The 27828-nt window shown below is 36.9% G+C and overlaps 2 protein-coding genes across 3 annotated transcripts in view; one reads left to right on the top strand and one right to left on the bottom strand.

The window, feature by feature from the left end:
* Window positions 1–341: 341 nt before the first annotated feature.
* LOC145496660 (glycine receptor subunit alpha-4-like) lies at window positions 342–27676 on the bottom strand. Of its 2 annotated transcripts, none has more exons than XM_081476384.1 (11): window positions 27598–27676; window positions 16989–17109; window positions 14938–15083; window positions 6473–6540; window positions 5739–5965; window positions 5471–5553; window positions 4109–4255; window positions 3622–3983; window positions 2494–2597; window positions 1999–2083; window positions 342–1465 (listed from the first exon to the last, which is right to left on the bottom strand). In XM_081476384.1, the coding sequence occupies exons 2-11, from the start codon at window positions 17099–17101 to the stop codon at window positions 1262–1264; spliced, it is 1539 nt and encodes a 512-aa protein (XP_081332510.1). In that variant the 5' UTR covers window positions 17102–17109; window positions 27598–27676; the 3' UTR covers window positions 342–1261. The 2 variants fall into 2 exon arrangements, with proteins under 2 accessions (XP_081332510.1, XP_081332511.1); XM_081476385.1 differs by having other exon boundaries at window positions 14983–15083.
* Window positions 24608–27828, top strand: part of LOC145496686 (uncharacterized) — a 35627-nt gene continuing 32406 nt past the window's right edge. Inside the window, exons 1-3 of the mRNA XM_081476419.1 lie at window positions 24608–24872; window positions 26469–26726; window positions 27579–27748. Coding sequence (XP_081332545.1) covers window positions 24734–24872; window positions 26469–26726; window positions 27579–27748 — 567 coding nt within the window. The 5' untranslated portion in view covers window positions 24608–24733. The remainder of the gene's footprint in view (window positions 24873–26468; window positions 26727–27578; window positions 27749–27828) is intronic.

Below are 27828 nucleotides of genomic sequence, written 5' to 3'. Positions count from 1 at the left end.
AATGGATGAGGTTATAAGTGGTATAATGAGCTGACAAAAAGACTGATGATGGACATATATTTAAGCTATAGCTAGTATACCTTGCGAAACACTCCGAAAACATTGGTTGTAAACAGGTTTTTATTTACTGATGAGACGATAAATCTGTTCTTTTTTCCAGAAAATGTTGTCACTTTAAATTCTAGCGAAACCTGCAAATATTTATCAGCCATATTACAGATAGCTGAAAGATTCTTTAAGTTTTTTGTACAATAGCAGTCAGGTTCTGTGTGAGTGGTTTTGAGAAAAAATTGAACAAATATTGTAAATTAATTTCAAAAAAGAAATTGATTTACCATTAAATACCACTCATGTCTAACAAGGTCAGAACCAGAGACGGACCGTCGTAAAATCTCAGCATTTCTCTGTATTTGATAATCATCTGGTGTTAAAAGATAGAAGATCTCTTTCACTGATAATTGAACTTCAGTTCTTCGAACCTCAAGCCACCAGGGCTCATTTTATCTTGTTTCACGTAGTGTGAAAACGAAGTACCGTCGGCATTATATTCGCAGGCTACTTAACAGTTGTGTTTATTATTGATTGGATATTAGATATCAATATAAAATAATCTCATCTTTAAATAATTCTCTTTAAACTTATTCATAAATTCTCATTTTTTTTGTATTAAAAGCTTTCTCAAAGGGATCTCTGTCAGTATTTATCATACCTATTCGTCTCTCACATGCATTTTAGTGATTCCGTACTGCAGTTCCCGAAGAAACGAAATAATATTCAGGTCAGCCATATCGAGGCAATTTGGTGAAAGTACTTTTTCTCTTTCATTTCCCAAAGTTGGTTAACATCTTATCACACAGCCATTGTCAACACATTGTCAAGTAGCAAGTGAGACGAATAAAGATCCACTCTGGAAACCAAGAAACACTCTGACAGTCACGTGATTTAGTTCAGTGGTCACGTTGGCGGTGTTCTCTTCGTGTTTAATTTGAGCTTTGATCACAGCATTTCGGCAAAAGGCAAATCTCAAACTATATTTCTTGAGGTTAGCAGGAAAGCAACAAACCGGAATCGAGAGATCTCTAACTAATTATAACAGCTTGGCAATGAAAGAGTCGAGTGACTGGGGTCCTTGTGACGCATTGTTCACCATGCATGCCCCAGGTCTCTAGGCTTGCTATCATCCCTCTTGGTCGATGCAGACCGAGTTCACTGTGAAGACGTGGGAGATTGAAACAACGCCTCCGCCTCAGCGTCCGCATGCTCAGAATATTACTTTATCTGGCGCATAAACAATCCAGTATATAGAGTTCAACACGGCGAAGGTGACAGGGAAGTAAATCCTGGCGTATTTGTCCACAGTATACGCAGGCTCTGACGTCATAAAGGCAGTTTCATAAGGGTCCCAGAAGTAGTGATGGTGCTTCTTTGGAGGCTGAGAATCACATTCTTCCAAGTCATCTGTTTCCTGTGTGAATGTGAAAAAAGGAACATAAAATAAAATTTAGACATTAGATGTACATACGCGAAAAGTAGATGTACTGTTTCACTGGATCACCTAACTGTTGGCGAATCTGTCCTGTGCATCAGAATCGTGAATTTCTTTCAGTTGAAACATGTCTAGTTTTATCCTATATGCCTTGACATCCTACGAACAAAAGAGGTCGTGCGCTGGAGTTCGAAGCCGTGAAAGGCATTTTAAACCTGACAACGGGGTTTTAAGGAAAAGGGATAGATTACATAATAATAAAAAAGTATTGTAAACTTTTAAAATTACTACAGTCATTTTTAATATGCAAGGCAAAGGACGCTTTGAAAACAGACGTTTTTCGCTTCCTGTTAAAAACTGCACGTGGTACAACCTCTCTTGTGTGCAACTAAACACTTGTCAGTTTATTTTGTAGCGATTTTTGCTTTAAATTATCGCACAGCCTGGTAGAAAATGTCTTCTGAGTGCACTGAAGACGACACAACATTTCCTGCATTCCTTATGCCCCTTACCTTTTGTGGAGGTCGGCGAGAAAATCTAAATTTAGGATTTTTTTTATTCAGTTGCCCTCGAGGAAAAAATGGATTCTTGCTGTCTCTGAAAAGAAAGACGAATGTTAATGCTCATCATTATCGAAAAATAACACGTCGTTACATAAAAATTTCATGAAATCAAAATTCCTTTTCTTGAAAGAACTGTTGGGTTTAATTTTACACTTTTTATCATAATTGCGACATGTAGTTGGCACTATGACGTAATCTAAATTGGCTTCGAGATAGAAAACAGTTCATTGCGTGCGCTATGTCACTTATGTTAGTAAAAGCAGTTTTCTTTTGGCTTACAGAAGTCTCTGTTGTTCTTTCGTACGTAATGGATAAGACAATTGTATCAATTCATTTTACCTAGTTTCTATGTAATAGTAGCTATTAATCCCCGTTGTAAACAGGTTTGTAATAATTGCATGGTCCGACACATTTACTTCGAACATACACTAACTTCAAACTTACACGACAACAGCCAGCCTGTAGCTTCCGTTGCTTTCACTTTTCTTGAGCGAGCCATTCAGATACGAGCCGGTTTTGTCTTCTTTCTCAGATTCCTGTTCTAAAAACTGACAGGAAAACATGTGTTTAAGGTTCAAGCTATTATAATAGCAATTTTCTCCTTTAATACCAATTGTAATCCATTTTTATGGGTGGTGAATGGTAAATGCGAGACTTTGCGAGACGGCGAGACTAGCATTTTTCTTTACGAGCCCGAGACATATTGACTTTTTAGATTGCGAGACCGAGACTTCAAAGTGTTTTGAATGCGAGCGCGAGGGGCTCAGACTCTTAAAATTCGAGTCCTAGATTTAGTTGAGAGCTATAAGAATGAGCGAGAATGAACTTGCACAGAAGTCTTACAAAGGAGCCTTTTGTCAAAATACTTGTGCCTTTACACAGTTCCACAGGGGACAATTTATAAGTTCTTCGACTTCGTGGGTTTCATCATGAGCTATCGTGGGTTGTGTGTGGTTTCTTGATTCCCCTTTTAGCCTTTTAGCCAGCCTTTGCGAACGAGCTGGAACTGGGAATTCGACTATACACAATACGTCAGGATATCCTGGAACAAAATAACTGTTTTTTGGCGCCAAAATGACGTTGCGGTAAGTTTTGTAGCTTTTTGTTGAATTCAGACAATTTGGCAGAAGTTAGGATTAACTTTTTCTCGGAAATTTCAAAGTTGCTTTATTGAAATTCAATATCAAGTGACGAGAAGACGTCATTTATTAAAACAAACAAACGAATCGGAACTTCGAAATCCGTAACCTTGCAAAAGGCGAGACTCCGAGAGAACTTCGTATAAAAGTCGAGACTGCGAGACGCACATAACCGCTAAAAAAACGAGACTGCGAGACCCGTGAAATTCGACCAAAATATTGCGAGACCCAGAGTTTTGGAAGGACCATTCGCCACCCCCTATTTTTAGTGGCAATAATTTCTGCGAAGTAGCGATTAACCGATAAATTAAGTGTGAGCAATTTTATATTTGTGATTTTTATGATTGCTTGGCGTGTATCGATATTCTAAATAGCCGAAATAACGTTTTGATCGCCCTAGAGTTTGCAGTCTTGGTAGCTCCTATATACTAACCTCTTTTTCAGCTTTTCTTGAGTCTTTCTGTTTCTTGTACTGAACTTTACACGAGTAAAAGTTCACAATTGCATACTCCATGAGCGCACCGAACACGTAAACCAAGCACATGAGAAGGAACCAATCAATGGCCTTGGTGTAGGAAACCTTAGGAAGCGGCGCACGCGCACTGTTTGAAATCGTGATCATCGTCAACACTGTTGTGATACCCAGTCCCACGCGGGCTGGTGGCGAATCTGGCGAAATCCAGAAGGAGAACCAGGATATTGTCACTGTTAACATCGACGGGATGTATGTTTGGATCATGTAGTAACCAAGGCGACGGTGAAACGTGAACTTTGCGACTAGCGCAGAGTGAGGCCCTGAAACAAAACAAAATAACATCAACCGTACTCTAAATATCTTCAAACAGACAAAAAAATATACGTTTCTTTCACCAGTTGTAGTATATTCATTATGCTCCTTTCCACAACAATCCTTGACATACCGATATTGTAGATATTGGTCCTCTCTTCCAGTTCCACTTTGGTGATCATAAACTGAGGCATCTCCAGGTCCTCTGCAATGTACACTACGTCCCCTGTGGAATTTCGTGAATTCCATTTGTAATAGACATCTGTGGCTTGATAACCATCTGTACAAGACACAAATATTATTATATAGTGTCTCGCGACAATGTGGAAGGCGAGGAAAGGTAAATGAAGTCATTCCTTTAAGTCTACGAAAATCTCGGATCTACCAGGCTAGACTCACTTTGATTCTACTCTGACCCCCGACACAAATATCTTCCCCCCCCTCCTCCGCTCCCCAAACCCGAGAATGTTTAAAGTGGTACTATGACGAAAATCGCATCTCTCCTATCTAACCCATTTTAAAACATAAACAAGTAGCCTTTATGAGAAGAAAAATGCCGTTTACTATTTTCAAATGTCTCTTTTTGTTCCTGAGATATTCAAGTTTTTAAAATATGCAAATTAGCCAAATGATGACATCATACACTCAACCAAATTTTGATCAAATATGATGAGGAGAGATATCTCAGCCAATTTGTATCGGAAATGTTTGATTCTTTGCAGTAAGACTCTACTAAATGTGCCCCACAATACGAGCTTAACAGTTTTGTTACCATGGCAACATACTGGGTTCCAGACCTCCCCAATATTAAAGGCTTTTTGGCCACCTTTGGCGTTCCATTTTGATATTTGCTAATGGTGTCTCATATGCACGATCCAGCAGTCATATAAATATGTTAGCTCGAACTCCTGGCTTCGTTTAATGTTTTTCAAGCTGAAAATCGCTAACATATTGAAATCGAGTTGGTGGGGACTGGAAAAGAGTGAGTTGCCATGGGAACAGAATTCTTTATAGCCGTAGGTGTGTTTCCTGTAGAACTATTAGCCTACCAAGTTTCAATGGATTTTGCTGTAAACTGACCGAGATAGCTCTATTTATATACTTAATATAATTTTGGCTTCAGTGTATGACGTCATCAGTCATATCATTTGCATATTTTACACATTTTTCAAACTTAAATATCTCCGGAACTAATGCAGATATTTGAAAACGGTAAACGGCATTTTTATTCTTTCATGGAACTCTATGTGATACACCTAAAAAATCGAGGGGTAAAATTTTGATCATAGTACCACTTTAAGAGTGAGAAATTGCAAGTTAGGCCTAGCAAGGTCGGTAATTTTAGACGTATTCTAAACAAGATGTGGAAGATGCGTTCTGCAGATTGAAGCATTCCTATCAAATACATTTGCTGAACGTTAAGTTTACTGATTTCCCTTTATTGCAACTGCTTGAATTGTTGGTAGTCGAGAGGCAAAGAAACGGTTGTACTTACAAGACTCCAGCATCACGGTACAGGTTTGTACGTCATGTGGAAACATCTGAAGGTTGAGTTTACAGGCCATTGTCACTGTTAGTCTAACGTGAAGAGAGAAACGAGTCTATCAGTTATAAATGCGTAGTAATTATTCACAGGAAATTATATGCTCTTTTTAGTTTGACTGTAGTTACGGAATGAAGGAACAAAAGCTATTTTTCCAGTTGCAATTATTATATAACTGGAACCATGTTACCACTCAGTTGACACAAAAAAGGCTTCTCACCTCACGCTATAGAATATGTTTCCGTCAGGTTGAATTTGGAGTAAGTAATTGTCCGTTGTGACATCATGGAAGTAAGCTTTCTTAGCGTTGAAAAAGTACGTACTTGGAACCCAAATCTCTTCTATTGTTTGTCGATTTAACGTCAACGTTTTCTGTATCTCGTTCTCCGGGAAGGATAGGCGGGGATCCTCCCAGTATTGGCGAAGGTAGATGTCGATGGTAAAATCCTGACAGAAAACGTACTTAAAATTTGTTAATAAGTCGAGTAAAAAATTTTCATAAAACATAATGTTATAAGTAGTACATTCGTATTCACGGTACTAATATGAAACAATTTTCCTTACTATGCCTGCATCTCTGCAGGAAATGGAAGTTAAATCGAGCAATTTTCTTTTACAGCTCTTACCTTCGTTTTAAAAACTGACAAAAAAGTCTCCGAAGAGTCAACTTTATACAAGAGAAGATGAAAAGCAAGAGAATGAATCCACCATGTAGACCTTATTCCTTATGCAATCTGTCACAAGTTATTTTTAGATCAGTGGCCGTTTGAGAAATCTTAGGACGTGGAGGGCGGAAGTAGCTTCACACCCAACTACACAAGGCACGTGGTAGCTTATCATTGAGAGAACTGGGTGCTATATCTAGAAATAACTTAAAAGGGATTACATTGAGATTGGGGCCTGTATGGGAGATAAACTCTCTTAACCTCATCCTCTCTTGCTATATGTAATTACCATTCGTGCTTCTTCTATCGCCCAGATGTTCGACACCAGCATATCGACTCGAACGTCCATCGGCAAAACTGAAAATAACAAAATACAATTTAATGCAGAGGATTTCAATGATCTTGCTGCATTTTTCTCAAGACAGTGCTAAAATTATGACTGAATACCTTTACTTTGTAGGAAATGTTCAAACGGAGAACAAATTGTAACAAGTAATTTGACAAATTTTTCCCTAATACAGACTTCACACTAGTTTAATTCAATAGCATCTATCAGTTTCGAGAAAATATCGTCTAAAAATGTTACTTTATGATATACGAGGCTACCATTTTGTATACAATTGTAATTATGATTCGATGCATGCTTTCTTCCCTTTCATTGGCCGACAGCCCATCACATAACCTGAAAGTAACTGCCTATAAGTAATGGTCTCCTCATGCGTAATACTGTCTAAATGTGTTTTGCTGAAAATAATATTCTACTCATGGGTAATTGAAACCAGGGTGAAAAATGACAGATCTCTTCCCTGAGCTGTCAGAGTGATTTTTAAAATGTGAAAGCAAATTTAGTGATCGAATGATAAAACAATTATTGAACTCGGTTATCGCAAAACGTTGTGATTGGTCAATGTCCCGCATCTGTTAGCCACTGACAATCACGATATTTTGCTTCGCCAATAATTGTTCATTATTCGCTTCGACTATTCCATGTTTAGGGAGAAATGATTTTGATGTCTGCATGCCTATAACGACATTGGGTACGCGAGGACATGAGAGGATGGAAATACCTGCTTGTAGTAATTTGCATTAACTGGGCATTTTCTGTGAAAAGCTTTTATCTTAACCTGCCATCTTATTTAGCTTCTGTGTAAAGTGCACTAAGGGCTGTTATTTGCGCGAGGTAAAATTTCACCTAACAATTTCCAAAAATGGATTACGCTCCAAGTTCTCTTGCAGAATTTTCGCGCTCTGCAACATTCATGTTTAACATATCATAGTAAAGAGGCAACATGTACCTAAACTAGTTTTTTCCCGATATTTATGTTTTCATTGTAGAATTAATTTGTTAGTTTTAAGTCAGTTTCGAAATCCTACAGCAGGTGGCGTTAAACATCTCGAAAACAAGAAAATCCATTTGCTGTTTAGAAGGATTGCACGGCCTTCATCAGATTGTAAGACCAAGTTAAATGAGCACTATTAAAATGACTTTGCTATTGGAAGAAAATAAGAACAACAGATGAAAATTTAACTAGACACTAACAGAACAAGCTTCATTCGAAGATGAATTATATTACATACTGTAAAGCTCTAATTTATCTTTCAGTTAGCACTGTAGATTGCGTCTCTTTTGAATTAGATAACACTTCAACTGAAATCTTTTGCATCAAGATTAACACATAATTTTTGACGTTTCGTTGTAAAGTTCTTTTCTGTTTGCAGTTGTCACGAAACTTAAAAACCTGCAAAAACTGACCCACTAAGACTGTGACAAAAATCAGACGGTATTAGGGTAAAAGTAAAACGGATGAATATAAAAATCATCGAAGTCTAACTTAGAATGATGGTCTCTTTTTCTAAGTTGCAAATTATGACATTACGTGAGAGGTACGTCTCTAACTAATTTCATGTTTGAAAAATCCACTAGAACGCGTCACTAAAATAGGCTTTTGTGTATTATGCTTGTAGTTCCTGAGCTTTTTAATACCCATCTATTGCTCCCGCTGCAAAAGGGCTACGAAAATTTTGGATAATGGTGATGATCCATAAATAGACTTATTTTGTTTTCGTTTTCGTTTTGTTAATTACAAGGAGCTCAGGGTAACTCTGACAACAACCTATAAGAGACATACCATAAACTCTCAAAGACAAACACAGTGGTTCTTGATAAAATGCCAAATCGTGTGTTTTCCATTTTCTTGTGTTTGTTCAAAATAACTAAAATTACAATATTTGTTTCCCTAAAATGCTCGAAAAAGTGCGTTTATAATGTACAACAAAGGTCCACAGCAGTGACCTCTCAAGGATTCAGAAATTCATTGAAAGGAAACTAGTGTGGAACTCAAATCATTTTTTTTGAAAGTCTGAATCAATATTTGTTTTCGTCGCTGTTAGTGGTGAGCTCGTTTACGTAAATCCATATTTGCTATGTGCGTATTCTATAGTTATAAGTAAATCTGACCAATAAGATGCACTTCATTAAAGGAAATAAGATGCAATTCACATGGTGTAATTTTTATTTCAATCTGAATAGACATTTGTTTGTGTCGACTTCAATGGTGTTGAACTCGTTCAGGTAGATCAATATAAGCTCTGTGCGTAATAAACAGGTTGGAGTATAGATTTTACCAATGAGACAAGACGTTCTTAAGATGCGCTTTCAACATCTTGTAGATAACGACGCCATTAACATATTTCATGAGCAACATTTGTTATTTGTAATATAAATAGCTATTAAATACGTCAGAAAAGAAATTCAATATGAAGTAAAATAATGAATTGTGTACATCAGGAAACCCTGGTCGAAGTTAAGGTGTACATGTACGTTTGAATCCAGTAGGATGAATTATACAGACAGGGAGAAGAACGAATCGTTAGATGGTTATGCAAAGATTGAAGACAACCACGAGTCGATTGAAACTGCTGTCGTCATTATCTGTGTTCTTAATGCGCCATTGATGTTCATATCCATCGCTGGGAATCTCTTGGTTTTGACCGCCATAAAAAGATCTCCTTCAATTCGTTCAAGTTCAATAACAATGATTTGCAGTCTCGCTGTCTCGGATCTTCTTGTTGGGTTTATCGTCCAGCCGTTTTTTCTAGCCAGCCTTCTTACGAGGGCTTCTCTCATCGAAAGGGTGTCTAAAATAACGGCATTTTGTTTATGTGGAGTTTCTCTTTGCACCATGACTGCCATTAGTATAGATCGGTTTCTGGCTCTTCAATATCCAATGCGATATCAAGCAACAATTACAGCCAAACCACGCACTCTAAATACGTTGGTCGTAATCATATGGATAAGCAACTCTCTCTTTTTAGGTTTCTATGTTTGGAATTGGCCTGTATACTTTATTATAATAGCTAGTGGTGTTTGCCTTTTTATCTTAGTTTCAACGTTGTGTTACATTAGAATTTATCGGATCGTTCGTCACCATCAAACTCAGATTCAAGCTCAACAACAGGCGGCACAGCAAAACTGTACAGAAGGAGATAATACCAACATGGTGCGGATGAAAAGGAGTGCTTTGAACACATTTATATTTTACATTGCTATGATTCTGTGTTATTTTCCAATAATAATCTCTTTGTGCATTGCAAGTATAACGTCCAAGAATTTGCCTGAAGTGTGGCACTTGGCAGATACAGTGGTATTTTTGAACTCGTCTGTTAATCCCTCGCTATATTGTTGGCGTCTTAGGGAAATTCGTATGGCAGTTTTAAAGATATTAAGACAAATATCACGCCGACAGGCAGACCAGCACTAAGTTTTTTGTGTTTTGTTTTGTTTTTTACTCAAAATAAAAATAAAAACAAACAAAGTTGCACGCACAACTGAATCCTGCCTGCCTGTAGACGGAAAGTGTAGCGTTCTTCGCGATAAAAGGACAATGACAACGTGGAGAATGATATTCATTTATATTGAAATATATCTTATTTAGCAAATGAATCGATATGTCCGTTGGATTGTTCACAGCTACGATCTGTGCTTGATTACTCTGCGGGCATGAACCATGATTGTGAAACAGTATGTCCACACTACACCTGCGACAACTAACAAGCAACGATGCCTAGCAAGAGGTCTTCTCTAAGCTATTAAGACGAAATCCGATAGGAAATCGAGTAATTTCAGTTTTTACTGGACAAAACCTTGTACCCGAATAACTTTAAGTATACTACAGTCCTTTTTTGTATTTTCTAAAAGCTAAAGATATTAACGGTTGCCTGATAATAACACCAAAAACAGTTTTCCATGGAAACTCGAGAAATATATTTCAAAGTTCAGAAAAAATGTGCCAACATGGTCAACACAGGTAAAATTTCATCGTCAGTTTCATTTCACCAGTACTTTCAAGTGTTTCATATGAACTTCAAACTTTGTTTTCGACATTTGGTGTTGTTAGAAATCATTTCTTTAAGAAGATATTTTAAACAGTCGCACAGAAGTTTCCAATACAACGTAGATAACCTCGATAACAAAGTTTTATGTCCGCTTGTTACTCGAACTCAGCTGTGGTGGATTCCTTTTAATTAACTTTGACGCAAGTAATTTATTACAAACTGATTATCCCATAAACACCCGAGAGGTGCTATAAGGCATCTCAAAGTTAACCCCTCAAGAATTGATAAAAATACCTGTCATGGCGAAAAACAGTTTGATACGCAATGCTGTAATTAGCTTATGCTTTCACTCTGTCACCCTACTAATAAAAAGTGACTTTTAATTTGATTAATTTGTTAAAGAAACGATTTAGAAAAACTTTAGATAATAAAAAGGAAAAATCATTTTATATATAACGAGGATTGCGTTATTTGCTAGCTTATCAATGACGTCTTAGAGATACGATTAGGGAGCTTAAGAAACCACGACGGCGACGCCGAGGACAACGTGGATGAAAAAATTATTCTATATTTTACCTACGAATCTCGCGGTACCCTAAAGTCATTTACTTTGTTTATCACTGTCAAAGCTATCACGAAACTGAATCTGGGACACATCGATAAATTCGAAATAAAAATTAAAAAAATTAGCCGTCGGGGCTCACGTTCTCCAGACAACGCAGAATTTGGTCATTTCAAGTTGTTTTTTTGCAGAGGATGGGCAAAGAAATATATCAAGGATTATAACGCACGTGCACAACCATTGTTCCGCTCATTAAACCTTTTGTTTCGCGACGTTGCCGTTGCCGAGATGAGAAAAACGGGAGATAAACTTAGATGTGCCTCTTTCCTCATTACCGTAATATTCAAAGGAGTTTTCGCTGCAAGACACAAATTCTGTTCAGCTCACGCAGAATGATATCAGTGGAGTCTGTATTCGTGGTGTTAATTTTGTTAATGCAGTGCTAAAACTAAACTCGCAAAAGCCATTAACAGTTGATATTTAAAGGTATTGTTTGACCATTATTATGCCAGAAAAATCCACTAACTTTGAGCTGTATGTCCAATATTCTATTGCACTACTCGTATTTTTGATAACTTTAGTGATCTGTCTAAGGCTATTACGTTAAATATTCTTCATTTTACATCAAAAGTTATCATGTGATTCTTAGTGAACTCAGCTAATGTGGCGCAAACATGTGATTTTGCAGGCTTTGTATTGCAGACCTACCGGCTGGTATTTCTCTAATTTTAATTCGTGGTTTGAAAATATCATTTACAATTGTTATTCTAGATCAGGTGAAATGACAAACGTGAAGCAGTTTGTTTCGTAAAATAACTTGAGAGCCGTTAAAAGGTTCTCAGTCATCGGATAAATTTTTGACAATTACTCAACTATCAATTTACATTTCAGCCCATTTGTAAGCTGTCTTTAAATGTCGCGGATCCCACCACACCAAAGCAATTGCTGAAAGCCAAATATTTGTGACGAAGGAACGACGCAAATGTTATTAATTAGGAAAAAAAATTGAGAATTAAAATTAACTAGCCCGAATTTATGGCGGACTTTCACCCTTTCATTTTCTTGTCGTTAAGTGTTATGGTAATTCTGTGGTTTGGAAATTTATCAAAAGCAACACCTGTATTCGTAATGACAGCAAAGATAAGTCTAAAGTTTGAATTTATATGCAACTTGGGTAACTATAAACGTCATGTTCATATTTGGCTTTCTGTTTCTAAGAAACCGTCAATTGTAAGACACATGGAAAATATTGCGGGTTTTTTTTTAAACTCCCTTGTCACTTAGTTACCATTACTTAGTTACGCCAACTGTCACCATCGGGGAAAATGTAAATATCTAACAAGCAATTTAATCAAATACTTCAAATATATAGACTTGACCTACAGGTAAAAAATAAACTCGATAAAAGCTGTTTTGCATATGCATCGGAAAACTCAAATGCTGTGCCATAATATACACAAATGCGCATTGTATTATCTCGAGGAAGATGGAAGATAGAAAATGAATTCAATTAATTTACGATGCCTCTTTACTATTCATCGCACCTCTTAAAATAAAGGTTTGGCTGATGACAATTACGCTACTTGGGTTTCAATGACGGATGTCATGAACCACTGTTGATGAAGACAAGTTAAGCCCAGCAGATCAACGGAAAAACATGGAAAATCACGATTCTCTGGAAACGTTGGTTGTCGCAAACTGTGTTTTTAACGCTCCCCTGATACTCATATCCATCACTGGCAACGCTTTGGTGTTGGCCGCCATCATTAGAACTCCTTCAATTCGTTCAACTTCAGTGATAATGCTCTGTAATCTCGCTGTGTCAGATCTTCTGGTTGGCTTCGTTGCGCAGCCATTCTTCATTGCCAGCGAGCTAACAGCTTCTCGTTACATAGAAAGCATATCTGAAATAATGGCATTTGTTCTGTGTGGAGTTTCGCTTTGTACAATGACGGCAATAAGTGTGGAAAGGTTCATAGCGCTTCGTTATCCTATGAAATACCAAGCTGCTGGTACAACGAAATGGCGAGTAATATACGTCTCGATAATTATCATATGGGTATGCAACATCCTATTTGCTGTTTTCTACTTTTGGCAGTGGACCACGTATTTTAGTGTAATGGCTGTTGGTATTTGCCTTGGTTTTTTCATTTCAACGTTCTCCTACATCAAAATTTACATTGTTGTTCGGCGACATCAAGCTCAGATTCAAACTCAACAGCAGGCTGCACAGCAAAATTCAACTTGTGCTGGAAATAACTTTAACATGAGGGCTGTGCGGATGAAAAGAAGCGCTGTGAACACATTTACATTTTATGTGGCTATGATCCTGTGCTATTTTCCGATAATCATTTCTTTAAGTCTCTCTAGCATTTCCTACGAAAACTGGTCGAAAGTTTGGCATCTGGCCGACACTGTGGCGTTTTTGAACTCTTCTATCAACCCAATTTTGTATTGCTGGCGTCTTCGAGAGCTTAGAACAGCAGTTTATAAGACCTTAAAAGATATTCTTTGTACACAAACAGCTCAAGGCTAGCGTCCTCATTTTGATAAGAAAACTCTCTTTGTATAGATAAAAGAGATTACAAAACAATCCGGCTGAGCGGGAGATTTTACTTTGAATCACAGTCGACATTGGATTTAAGCTGTGCAATGCGAATGACTCATTGAATCTACTGTTTTTTTTTTTTTCCTATTTGATCAAATAGTATCTAAGTAGAAAGACTTTATTAGTTGAAAGCAAATCGAAATTGCATTCTCGATAATTTGAACCCAGGTGAATCAGTAGTTTGATTAATGTTATGCCAGTGCCTGTGAAGAGAGTCCTCCAAGGGATCAGTGAGTGTTGACAATATGAACAAAAGTAATCAGTCTATTAAGTCTCATGTGCCATTCAAACAGACCGTTCAGTCTCGGATTGGTCAGTTTCGTAAGCATAGCAGGTCGGCACCATCTGTGCGATGGTTTCACAATTGCGCCCTCTTTAGGGCTTCATTGTCGCTGGCATGTGTACATCAAACGCTTATTCTAAAGGATAAGTTCATATGTTGGCTGAGTGCTTCGTTTAAAAAAGAAAGTTAGTATTGCATCTGTTCTTGCGAAAAAAAAACAAAACAAAACAAAACAAAACAAAAAAAACAAATAAAACGTTCAAGTTATTTGTTCTTATTTAGTTTTATTGATTTTCATTTGTTACGAAACGGAACAGCAGCACCAACAGTATCAGCAACAATAACAACAGCCATCACCATACCAGAACCAATAGAAGTATGCGCTTTTACCATAACACCAAATCTCGCGTGCAAGCTCAGTTTATTTTAGAAAAAATCTGATCTCTAATTGTTTTTTTTCATATTGCTCGTCATTTGAGTAAGCTTTGACAAAAAAAGGTTTCATCTCAGCTGCAGTTTATAGCGATGAAGTATAACATGTTAGCAGGAGTTCAAGCACCCGCCTGCGAAACGTAGATCTATAATAGATGGCGCGTTCGTGAAACACAGACGAGGAGTTGAACCCCTGGGATGCATTCATGTTTAATAGAAATATACTTTAGAGTTTTTGAGTTTGTTCCGAACTCTATTGCGCCTGGTCAATATTTTATGAAGTCAGTCAAACATTTGTATTTGTACATGTGCGAGTAATTAAGATAGTGATCTGAAGTGTCTAACTCGCAGTAAACACCGTATTCATTTTGGAAGTTTCACCTTTTTTATGAAAAACAGTGCTCCCTAGTTACATTCCAGTAAGATAAAACCCTTGTCTTTCTGCGACAAATATGATTAAAAGAGAAGAGTCTCCCTAAAAATTCTCATAAACTCACGTGACTGCAGCACTTTAACTAATCATTAACCACTTACCGTCGAAAGTGCAGTGAAACTTGTTACAAAGATTTTCCTTCCTACCTCCGGTATAAGGCCTTATCCTCTTGTCATAGCCTTTTAGTAGTTGTGTAACTAGTCTAGATTTGTTTCTTGCAATTTCTTTCCAGGAGGGTTTGTCTTTCCTGAAAGAAAAATAGAAATAAGTTATATTGGCGTACCTCTTCAGGTACGCACACGTGACTGCGATCACAGTATTCGACGGTGTCGCGAAAAAGATACCCTTATCATCTCAGTCACTTTTCAAAAGACACCTTTTGGATAATAATGAACAATTGCTCTCAGCTAACGCAAGAATATGCGCGAAAAACTTTTCTCGAATATTTTGAGGAGAGAGGGTCTTGGGAAACTGTGAGCTTTGAGGAACAGATATTGTCCAGGGATAAAATATCAGTAATTTTTTTTAGCGCGAAATAGAGGTCAATATCCTTCAAATGTTTTTCAATAAGGTCTCTCTATTCGCCGCAGACCTTTTTTCCAGGCTGCCAAACATCGACAAATTCTGAAGGCATAATTCTATTTTTCTCTTCAAAATATTTTGTGGCATTCAACTTTACAGTTGTGAACGTAAAAAAAGAAAAAGGAAGAAAATTAAAATTACGAAAAGTGAGGAATATCACTTGGGAATGTCACCAGATATTCCAAGTTTAGTGGTGTCACCTGACCAATCGCGCTAACAACGAAGAAGCTTGTAGTGTCCCATGCAACAGGCAGATTCAACTAGAGATCTATAACAAGATAAAGCAGTTATGGACTTCCTTTTATCGAGTTCGTGGCGATATCAGACCTGATAAAATTCGCTAGTCTGAGTGAGGTAATAACAGAATAAAGACACGTAAACATCGATTATTAAAAATGGCTTTGTGATAGTTCGGCAAACACGCTACTGCCTCGAGCCTTAACAAGAAACTTTCAAAGTGCTCTCAGTGACAGAACAGTGATTAGCAATGCAGTGCATGAAATATTTGCGACGTCTTGTAGAGAATTATTGTTTACGTCAGGGTTATTAAATTAGTAATTTATTTCGACTAACCGTCAGATTTTAAATTCAGAAACATCGATGCCCTCTATTTCCTGGCCGACACGCCGCGCCAGGTATTATCCCAAAATAAGAACCTGTTGTTTCGAACGGAAACATACGCATTTTAGTCGTGGTACGTAGAGAGCGATTTGTATAGCCCCTTGGTGAAGTCTTCCGCTAAAGCAATATTCATTAACTGAAATACTCCTCATTTATCTAATTGCCTTGACAGGATAGGAACATCTAAGGATGTCTCATGCTGATAGCAGTAGAAAACTGAAATACGAGAAAAAATGAAGTCGCGTTTCTCACTTTTGAAATCAATCTGACCACGTTTCGATTCCCTGTAGATTTCAGTTACGTAGAGTTCATTTCCTTGTAAACTTTATGATCAAAGATATAGTAAATGTACTTCTGAAATTCTTAGTGAGCTTACAGTGTACCGTCATTAAAATTGAAGAGAAAAATATGCTAATTATTATTTAATTTCCTTTTCTCTACGAAAACATTATGAATATTTGAATTGTTTTCCACAACCCGAAAAAAATCTCTCTTTAGACTGTTTGTTTGTTATCTTTAAGGCGATTTTGTATCCCAAATTTCAATAATACCGTTCGTTTTCTCGTCTCGACTTTTCTATGTAGCAAACTGACAAAAAGTCGTTACTGAAAGCCAGTGTAATATGTGAAAAGTCATAAACTTGCCAAGAGTTTGCACATAAATCAATGTCTAATAGTTATGTGATCAAGTGTCGAGACAAAAACAAACAAAAGCCGGGAAAGTCTAAAACGCAACCCGAATCTAAATCCCAAGCTTTAAAATAGTTCGTGTTTAAGTTGGTTTCATTTCATAAGTATTAAACATAAAAAAAGACTAGGCGAGGAATAATTGACACCTCGTATGTAGCAGCCGAGAAATTCGGTTTGACCATCTCTAAACATAGAGATGTATTTTGCAAAATTAAACATTTGGATTGCGGTTTAACGTTTGGTTTTACATACATACTTACCAAGATGTTGTAGTATTCCCTGACGCTGTGGGGATTACCCTTGTTGTTTGGGAGATATTCATAGCGTGCGCAACCCCGAAAAGTGCCACAATCCACACACACATAGTGCTCATCTAACTAACTGCAAAAGAAAACGAAATATCAACGTTAGATTTCTCCCTTCATTAATTTGATAACCCTTGTTATTTCTTGCTTCTCGCTACCAAGTATCGACGGTTTAGTTCCTGATAAACATTTAAAAGATTCACAAGTTAACCAATATCGCCGGAAAAATATTTGAATAAAACGAAAAATTTACGACACACTTACTAAGACAATCCCATTGACAAAGCAAACTTCTTGTGACCAGTTTTAGCATTCGCTCAGTGATAGATTGATAATGTATGGCTTTGTCTTTCTCTCTCTTCAGAATATTCAAGTTTTTAAAAGCAATTTATTAAGAGCAATATCAGTAAAAGCTCAAACAGAGCTTTTTCAATTAAATGTCACGTTGATAACACGTTCCATGACGTAAACAGTGTTGTAAGGGGTCGGAAGCTCAATTTATATATCCAGATTGAAATACCATTAATTTAATGTCTTAAATTACGGATGAATGATACCACTGGTGAAATTGAAGATGAGAAGCTTGCTTTTAAGTGGAAATTTCCTTCTCGCGAATGAAAACATGCGGGAAACCAAATTATTAGCGAGTGGAGTAATGTTTAGTAAATTAGACAACAGACTTTTTTTTTCGGTGTGCTAAATTGACATTATTAGTTGAGCCGTGTGATTGGCAGATTACGCTTTGTAAAAGTCAATTTGTATTCATATTCAGATAAAAAGTGCTAAAAAATTAATATTCAAGTAAATTAAACAACAATAATACTATTGTTCTAAACTCAACTTGTACCGATAAGCACATTTAGAGTCAATGAATGGTTTAAAATGTCACGAAAAGAATTAAGGCATCAATTTTTATAAAATGCTTTTATAGAAATATTTTGATAGATTGGGCTCGCACAAAAGACGAAATCTTGAAAATGTGAACAATGATTGGTTGAGTATCATAATATCATAGCTATGTACTCTGGTACTCATTTTTAATTCTAAGAAATCCCGAAATTAAATTATGTCGCCTTGATGACTTCATATAACAACTTGACATTGGTTCAGAGCTGCACGCGTCAGGCAACAAATGTCGCATATTGTAACCATGCAGTGATAAACGCGGAATAGTTTGCCATCACCAGTTATAGGAAGGTCTCATTTGGCTAAACAAGCGTCAAGGATACAATTGATAAAAATTTAACCATGATCTTGTCACTCCATATTGTTGTATGCAAGGTTTGGTTTCTGAAATCAGAAATGGCTCCCAGAAATAAAAATAATAATAATAAAAAAACGACAACCAACCAACCAACCAACCAGTCAATCAATAAAATAACAAACAACATTCAAACAAACAGAAAACAAGACGAATGAACCATCAAAATATACACTGAATTTAAATGCTATATTTTTAATCACCAAGCCTATCCTTCATTTTCAATTCATAATGTGACATTTTCTAACTGAGTTTCACATATAGTTAATAACAAATGTCCTGAGAACTTAGTGGAATATAAAGAAGATTTCCTTAGCTAGTCGATATAACTATCTATTCTCATTACCTACGTGCTTCGACATGAACTGACATTATCAGGAGAAATAAGCTGCTGATCAGTATATTTGAAGCCATGTTCTACAGCAACAAGAGAATTAAGACGAAGATGACAATGATAATGCTGATGACAATTGCGATCCTGATCAATCATAATCAGATCATAATCATAAAGGTTTATTTAGTGTTATTTCCGAGGCTCGTAACGTTTTACGACCAAATAATTAAGAATTGATCAATTTTGTCACCGGCAGAGGACAAAGCAATGGCTCACTAATACACCCATCAGTTTTATTACAGTAATTAAAACTGAATTGATCAAGTATAATCTGTGTTGGTTCCTTTTGAAAGAGTCGACTGAAAGCATCAGCTAATCAGCTTTATTATTTCATTTCTCATCGGGAATATCCGCTACACAGTAGCCGAATTAATAATATTTATTAGTGGTACCAAAAAAAAAAAAAAAAATCAATAAAATAAAAAAAATGATATTTCCGGTCGAGTTCGATCCCTGCCCTAATTTTCTGCGAATAGTCGGTGTTATCGAGATTACGTTTGCAGCAATGGTTGATTTGAAAAAAAAAAAATCTCTCGGTGCCTCGAGATTTTGAGTGTGATGGAAGTTCCAAAAGATCTTTCCATTCCTCGAAGCTAATTATAAAAAAAAAAAAACAACAGTGACATAATGAATTTGAACGTGCCGATAAAGTATGGAAATAACAGGCGATATTCTACACCCGCGAGCAGAGGTGAAGAAACATAAAACGACCAGGCAAAATAGTTCATTTCGTCGCTGAACAAAGCGAATTTTCCCAGAAAATGAAGTGTCCTACTTTATGAAGCCACACTCATACTTTGTTCTGTTATTACGCACATTTAAAACGATAACCTGACAGCACTAAAGCAAACTGGAGAAAACACTCGCCGGCCAGCTGCTCCTGTTGTTCTTTAAACTTACGTTTTCGTCATTTCCTTGTTCACCGCTTTGTAACTCTCTTTTTGCGTCCTTGAAGTTGAAATTTACGTATATATAGTAATCAGTCTGCCCGGAATATAATTGAAAACTTTGGGTAAACTTACATCGAGAGGAAGACTAGAAAAAGTTACATCATCCGGCCTTGGCGTGGATAAATGACTAAAATAACCTAGAAATATTTCCTTTCAAACTAGCCCTAGTTAAATTAAATGTACTCTGGTAATTCACCCAGTAGCTAAATGTTTGTGGACTACAAATGTGATCGATATTCATGTAAATAACACAATGTGCAACTTATTTAAAAATCCTCCCGAATGCGAATTTTTTGTTTTGTGATTACAATTGTTAGTTCAAGTATAGTTATTTTGTCAATGAAAAAATTAAATAATGAAAAACATGAATTTGAGGTGCAAATTTTGTCATATGACGTACACATATATTTTTTTCCCAGCGCTCTCAATATTATACCGGTAGGAGAAAAAAGCGTCTAAAAAAACGCGAATTTCCGTCAAAAGTTTGCTTTTAATCTTGCTGTCCATCTTTGAATTGACCCATTTAATGCAGTTAAAATCTGCCAACGAACGAAGTTTCACTCTATATCATTCGCACACACTCAAAACACTCTACATTTGTATTGCGCCTTATCTAATTCTAGGTTGATGAATAATGCCGTCATTACATGAAACAAAGTAAATACAATGCGTTACCTTGGTAGTCGACGGCTGGAGAATTGAAATTAAGACATTGACCATTAAACTTTTGTGTTCTATCGACAACTTTTTGGAATAAAACCTCAATTTTGTGACACCAATGTACAAATACATCTTGAAATTTCAGATCAATACGAGTTTGCGCAGAAATCGTGTGACATTTATACGCTATAAAACTGAATATATCTCTTTTTATTTTATGGCGTCGCACCTGCATTTCATACCTTCTTCCGACAGTTTGTGTTGTGTTATACGACGTGTTGTCATGCAATAGGTTTCCCTGTCAATTTTAGACCAGTAAAACTGTAACACCCAGTTATCAACTTTCTTCGCCTCGCATCATTTACAAAGCTGCGAAACAAAACACGACCGTCGTAACTGGAGATCGCCAGGAAAACTGATATCTTGGTATTTTGGCTCGTGTTATCAAAACAAGAAATAAACAATTAGAAATTGTGGCAACGTGTGACAAACGACAATGTTCTCAGAGTAAAATATCAGCAGTATAGAAATTAATTTTTTGAACCGTGGTTTGGAGTCGTGCTGACATCCATTATGTTGACTGGCTTTGCTTTCAATCCTGGAGAGACAAGTTTAAATTACACACTGTGGGATGAAAGGAAAAAATACTTTTAATTCATAGCGTTTTTATAAAGCCATTGAACTACGTTCAAGCTACCGAATGTATAGCTGGGTTGAAAACTATTAAATTCCTTGCAATTAAAATAGAATAGGAAAAAAGAGCTTGCTGTAGAAGACAACCTTTATAACAATGATTTGTCGAAAGCAACGCTTGTTTTCAACCGCGACTTCATTTTGTAGAGTATTCAACAAATCTGTTTTGTGGTTGAGGAAACAAGATTACAAACACAGGAAAAGTAGAACAGAAGGAAAAAGTTTTATGATAACACAAATCCTTTTAAACTTTAATGTAAACCTAATGGTGTCCGCATAATTTGTGAGTAGAGGTAATGGAAATAGTCAATAATGAATGTTAAGCCGCGCGGAAGCTAATGGAATAAATGCACGAAAATTAAGCAATCAGGCATCTTCTAAAAGCCGAATATAATAAAGTGAAGATTTTCTGTTACAGAAAATCTAAGGTAAGGATAAGAATGCACAAACAGTCTGCTACTTATCAAAATCTAAAGAAAAGAAAGTTATGAAAACGCAAAACCAAAACAGCAGTGGTTAAAAAACGAATTTAATAATATAAGGCAATTCATGCCCAGTTGAACTGCTGAGCCGAACGTGTTGATATCACGTACCTGTACGATTTTGAGCTTTTTCGCGAACAAACATGAGTTAGAACGTAGAGTAATTATGAAGCAAAAAATAAATCAATAAATAAAAGGAAATGTGAAAGTGGTAAAATATTTTGAATAAGGTTAATAGAATATTGATTAGAATATGATGTCCTAGTTTCATAGTGCGCCAGTCAATTATTTTGAATGTTCTTGTTGTATTCCGCACCCTTGGGTGGCCTTTTTGTTGGCTCATAAGCTGAAGAAAAATTTAAACGAAAGCTTTTTCATTATAAAAGTACCTCTAAATCTACATTAAATTAAAGGTAACAATACTGGCTACAAGAATTAACTTAATTGCGCGACTCATTTAGTCCATGGTCTTAGTATCCTCTTTAAGCTATTTTGGTGTTTTGGTCATTTCTGAATGCAAAACGGCTGCTTTCGATCGCTATAAAGTGTTAACGAAGGCAATAACTAGCAATACTTTTGAAATAGCAAATTTTCCAAGTGATCAAATTGGAATCATTGTCTCGGATATGAGTTTTGTTTGTTCATCACGGTTACTCTATCGTCTCTCTGTCGCGCCATGACCCTGAAAATAGTGCTTTTAGAAAGAAGACGCCCTCTTATAGATAATTAATTGCTCTTTCATACATTCACAGATGGCCCATGTGAGAAATTCCATTTCCGTGAACTTTGTTTTAGTCTTGGAAATGTGCTCATGTCGGCCGGAAGCCATTTTATGTTTATCCTTAGCCTTATTCACATAGTATCTAGAACATTTCTCTACTTCTCTTGTCTGAGTAGGCCGTAACATGCGTGATTCCCACAGAAACACAGCTTTGCATTATTGTAGCCCTAATAAAAAAAAAATGGCTGCCAGAAAAAGGCATGAAAAAATATTACTAAGGCAACTACAGCCTCCGGTCAAAAGTGTCGACATAATGAAGTAATAATATTCAATAATAATTGATAACATATGAATGAATGCTTGTTGCGTCCTCGTCTAATTCAGGGTCGTTTTTAGGGTTTGACAATAACAAGGTCATTTGCGAGTCGTTCTTGTTATGCACGAGGATGGTTAGAAGAGGAAGTCAATGTGATGGGAGGAAAATAGCACAAGTAACGTTTGTAAAATGCTATACAACTTGTCTTGTACGAAACGTCGCTTTACCTGCGCAATGCATAAAGAAAATTTACCGTAGCGGTGTCGATCCCTCAGATCGCCCGCAGCTTGTAGCAACGAAAACACTACAAGACATGTTTATACCTGTCACAAGATTTGACGCGCAACAACATTATAACATACTGAGTTGACTAAAACATTTCTTATTGTAATACTAACTTAAATGCTATTCAATGCATTAAATAGGAAGCAGCACCGACTTGTTCAAGAACTTAAACAAAGGAAACGTTTGTCTTGTAAAATGAACATGTAGTATGTGCGAGACAACATAGAATTTGGCTGCGACAGGGGAACAGTTTTTTAGCGTTACAGTTCCCGAACGTTCTAAAATATGGGAAAAAAAATACTGAGGAAAAACTGCTGACGCACTTAATTTGCCATGACCAGTGTAAACAGTGGTAGAATCTGATTTTGTTTGTTTAAAATAAAACCAAATTAACCGAGAATAACGACCTCCATATATTCCGTTATAACATTAAGTAATGAGAGACAGACTTTTTCCAACTTACTTTCAGAATATGATTGCCGTGCACCATTCAAGTACTGAGATTGTGGTGTAGTGTTGAATCCAAAACAGCGTTTCATAATCTGAGATATTATAGGCTTAGTACGTGTTGGGTGTACTAGCCCATTGCTGTTCAAATCCTCACAAATTATTAAGCAGCTATTCTTATTGGCGTTTATTACCATTGACGTGTTACTGGGTTTTGACAACGTGCTCAACCTGCCTTCTTAATTGCATAGATTAACCAAAAACAATTAATTGCAAACAATAACCAAATTATCACGCATTTAACGGCTCCTGCCTATTAATTAATAGGTTTCAAAACAAGTTTTTTTCCTCAGATCACTTTGCGCTGGTCATGAACTAGAAAGTGCTAAATGTAAATCTTAATTTCAATCTTTTATCTGTCATAAAACAGATTTTTCTTTAATCATACAAGGATTTTGTTATTTATGGGAATTTTATTAAGTTTTTCTTATCGGTGGAACATGATCAATTATTTATCGAATTACAACAACGAAAGCATTTTTTACTCTCACCACTGATAAAGCAGCAAAATCTATTAGCACCTTAATGGTCAGAAAAGCACCAACAGAAAATATTCTTCTAAAAATACTATACAGTCAAAAGGACCAAGCGAGACAAGCCAGACAATGACTATTAGGTGATTTCGCGTGGGCATTAAAGAAGAAAAAAAAATGGCTCTGGTTGGTGTCTGCTTGCCGCGCCCGAGTGGAGCCTCATGCACAGAATCATGTGGAAAACTGCCTTGTGGACGACTTTATTGATCTGATTAATGGTACAACGTGGTCACATTACGATTTATAACGAGTGGAGGTGCTAAGGGGTGACCAGACAGGGGTAGGAGCTCCAGATAACGTATAGTGGAAAATGAAAGCGGCATTATGCAGCTTCTACTCAGTTAAAAAGTAATAACAAAATATGTAAAATTCCCGGGAAGTGAAAACTGGGCTTGCGTTTCGTGGATAATTACTTATGGTAAATTATCGCCATATGTATTGAACAAATCAATTTTCAACAGGGGAAAAACAAAGGAAAACGTTGCGTGCCAAGGAAACCTCTTTGTTATTTTGTGGTCATCCGTCCGACATTGTTGATCTCTCGTTCATTGTCAGGCTGCAGTGTGTATCTTAACAAAACTTCGTCGTTCGAAGAAGCGGTAACGAAAAAAACTGCAGTTTTACGACCACAACTACAACCACGTGCACGACCATCACATCCACAACAAGAACAAGGAAAACAGAATACAACAACAACAATAACAACAACAACAATAACAACAACAACAACAACAACAACGCAATACCTGTACGTTGACAACAACAGTGTAGGACACCATACCACAGGTATCCGACACAAAAATGGGTACCACACCATTGATTTGGCCGCGAGGAGACTGAATCGGGCTAGAAGAACTGGCGCGAAGCTCAAAGCAAGATGGCGGCTGCTGGTTGAGTCATGGAGCCTTTCATTCAGCTGATTTACAACAAACAGTGCCCTCTGAAAACTTCACAGCTGACAGAAACGTCATTCATCGATAAGAGAAAAGTTACTGAACAATTCTGGTTAGATTTACTGGAGAGAAAATGCCCAGAAGGTGTGTATAATGTGTTCATGATGTTTGTACTCGTTTAGCCTGAACGATGCTGTAAACCTTTTGCATTGATTTTCTGAGCTTACCGCTTCTAGAAAACCGAAGTCTCATATGGTGTGTAGTGCAAATATCCAAGGCTAAAAGAGTCCTAAATGACATGCATGCAGACGGTGCTTTTATCACTTCGCACGAGTCTGTACAAAGTGCGAGCCAGCGAGTCATGCGAGCCAACATGCAACATTCCTAAACCAGTCAGTGTAAAACGCAGACTGCAGACCGCGGACCGGAGCATGGAGACTGAGGGTAAAATGCAGACTGCGAACTGGAGGTAAAATGCAGACTGCAGATTACAGACTTTTTTAAATAGATATCGTGTTATTTCCATTATCGACTGTTTACCGTAAACAAGGTTATTCAGACTAATCGTAGTGAAAGTTAGCACTTGGGTTAGCCTGAATTTCACTCCAGTTAGCCTGAATATCACTCTGGTTAGACTGAATATAACTCCGTTTAGCCTAAATAATGCTCTTGTGAGCCCAAATAACGCTATGGTTAGCCTGTTTATGATTAGCTCTCAATGATGGAAATGATGACACGATTCAGTTAAAATTCTACAGTCTGTAGTGCTCATTTTACCCCTGGTCTGCAGTCTGCATGACACGAAATCAGTGGCAGAATGTAGGTTAGCATCTTTTCTAGCTTTATATTAAGTCTCCAATAATGAAAGTGATGATGGAAATTGTTGTTCTTTGCTTATGTCTCAAAGACTGGAAAATGTCATTTAAATCTAAATAAATAAATAAATAAATAAAAAAATATCTTAACTGACCACTCCCCCAGTAGAGCTTTTCTAGGCCATTGGAAACAAACAGTGAAACAAATATTGAAAATCAACCTATAACATGTTTAAAAATCCTAACTGGCACTTAGAGGCAGTCCAGTTGCTTATTTACAAAGGTGGCAGAGGAGCTGAACTCAGGACTATGGAGGACAACATCAGCTACATGTACATGTGTAGTGTTCAGAATGGAATTTGAACCTGGGAGGTCTGGATTTCAAGTCTTGTACTCTAACCATTGGGTGAAGTGGGAAAGCCTGACACTTCCCTTTGGTCTGCCGCTGGAAATTTACGTGCACATGTACAATGTACATATGCAATGTTTGTTGGTTACAAAAATCATCATGATTAGAAAGTAGCTACATGTATTTGCTGAATACCAATAACAGTGTACATGGCATAAAACCACAAGTCAAGTGATGCTGATAGCAGGGGTTTCTTTAACGTTTTTCACAGGATGGCAACTGGTTTTCACAGGCAGGCAAAGCTTTTTGAACTGAACTTCTTTATGAGAAAAACTTTCCTCTAGACAATCAAACCAGGCCAGCAAAAGCGTCTTTGGCCAATTTTCCTGGCACACAACCCTAAATGAAACCCCTGTGATAGGCTTTTACATTATAAACAAACACCTTTGAATAATAATATGGCTGTACTGTTTGTTGAGTTGCTTCTGACAACATAAGATAGGGAAATGTGATATTGTAAACATCGATGCAAAAATGCATGAATTTTCATGACATCTTTTGTGACCTATTTTGCAGGACTTGGTGAAGTCAGTGAACGTTTAATGAAAGATGATAACCTTACACCGGCAGATTTCTGTTATAAACATGATGTGTCACTAGACACCTGCACTTTACAGCAAGCTGCATCCTATAATGATTGCCTTCAAAGCTCCAAGATAGTGGACAATGACAAGTTTAAGACTCCATTGACTTCAAAATACAAGAACAATCATATTTCTGAAACACCATGTTTATTCTCACAGAATGAATCAATCACTCACACCCCATCATCAAGTGAGTGGTTTGTTTTTGTTTAGAACTATTTAAGTAAATGTCCAGTAGTAGGGGTTGGGAGGGGTTCATTCCTTACATTTGCATTTGTTCGTGACTGTACTTAGTGCTGCCCTCAACAAGAGGAAACTGCTCCCCCATGCTTACTTACCATTGATTTTAATAATCAATGATGAAGGTGGACAAAGCCATCAAAAATTTAGAAAAGAAAATCAACAGACTGGATTACAGAAAAAGTCTGACTGTACAATGTATATACATGTATAATTTATTGTGATGTAATCTATATGTATGGGTCAAATAAATCTTGAAGGCCATGTACCCAGCCTGATAGGGTAAGGGTTTTTGAACTGCTCTGTGACCTGCAGTGTAATGTTAACAGCAAGGGGTTTTAACAATAATAATTGAAAATATATTGATTAATATGGGCTAGCCGCTATATATGAGCTATTTTGTATGTGTCTGTTATCAATGTAGGTCCTGTTGTTAAAAAAAAATATATATATATTTTAAAATGTAATAGGGATGTGCATTTACATGTAGCTTCTAGCTCCTGCTGGCTAATTCCACTCACTGAAAGTTTAAGAGAGCTTTTCGGTGGCTGAAATCTCATTAGAAGACAAAGACTTAGGGTACATGTAACTTTTACATGTAATGTGCAAAAGATTTAATGTCAGCTGGGCTCGTCAATGAGATTGAGTCTGGCAGCTCATTTTTTTTAGCTACATGTATATCCCTGAAATACTAAATGACATAATAATGTTGTCAACTGTCATTAGCCACCTTAGAATTCGGCAGGGTTCATCACCATCCTCACTTAACTGACAATAAATTTGATTTGTTGTCTGTGTGAAGGCTTAGAGTCGCAGCCTACCTGTCATGGAGACACTTCATACAAGGCAGCTGAAGCAAGCCCAAGCTCTACTCAGGTTCTTGCCACTCCAATGGCTCCCTCCATGTACAGAAGTGGAAGTGACTGGTTCATAAGAGGAAAAACAACACCAGATATTTTAGCAGAAATCATGGTAAGACTCAAGACCTGACTTTTTGAAATTGCATGGTGTACATGTATATGTGAAGTGCAAAAAAAAAAAAAAAATCATTG

The sequence above is a fragment of the Orbicella franksi genome, chromosome 9 (genome assembly GCF_964199315.1).
Source record: "Orbicella franksi chromosome 9, jaOrbFran1.1, whole genome shotgun sequence".
Classification (NCBI taxonomy): Eukaryota; Metazoa; Cnidaria; class Anthozoa; order Scleractinia; family Merulinidae; genus Orbicella; species Orbicella franksi.
Note: the sequence above shows the minus strand (reverse complement) of the source record. Positions and strands in the feature narration are given on the sequence as shown.

Excerpts from the sequence above, each read along its gene's own strand:
- LOC145496660 (XM_081476384.1), bottom strand. The coding sequence starts at position 17,101 with ATGAGCACTATGTGTGTGTGGATTGTGGCACTTTTCGGGGTTGCGCAC. Across the intron at positions 4,256-5,470 it reads TACCGTGATGCTGGAGTCTT|ATGGTTATCAAGCCACAGAT; the intron begins GTAAGTACAACC and ends TGTCTTGTACAG. Across the intron at positions 3,984-4,108 it reads GACCAATATCTACAATATCG|GGCCTCACTCTGCGCTAGTC; the intron begins GTATGTCAAGGA and ends GTTTTGTTTCAG.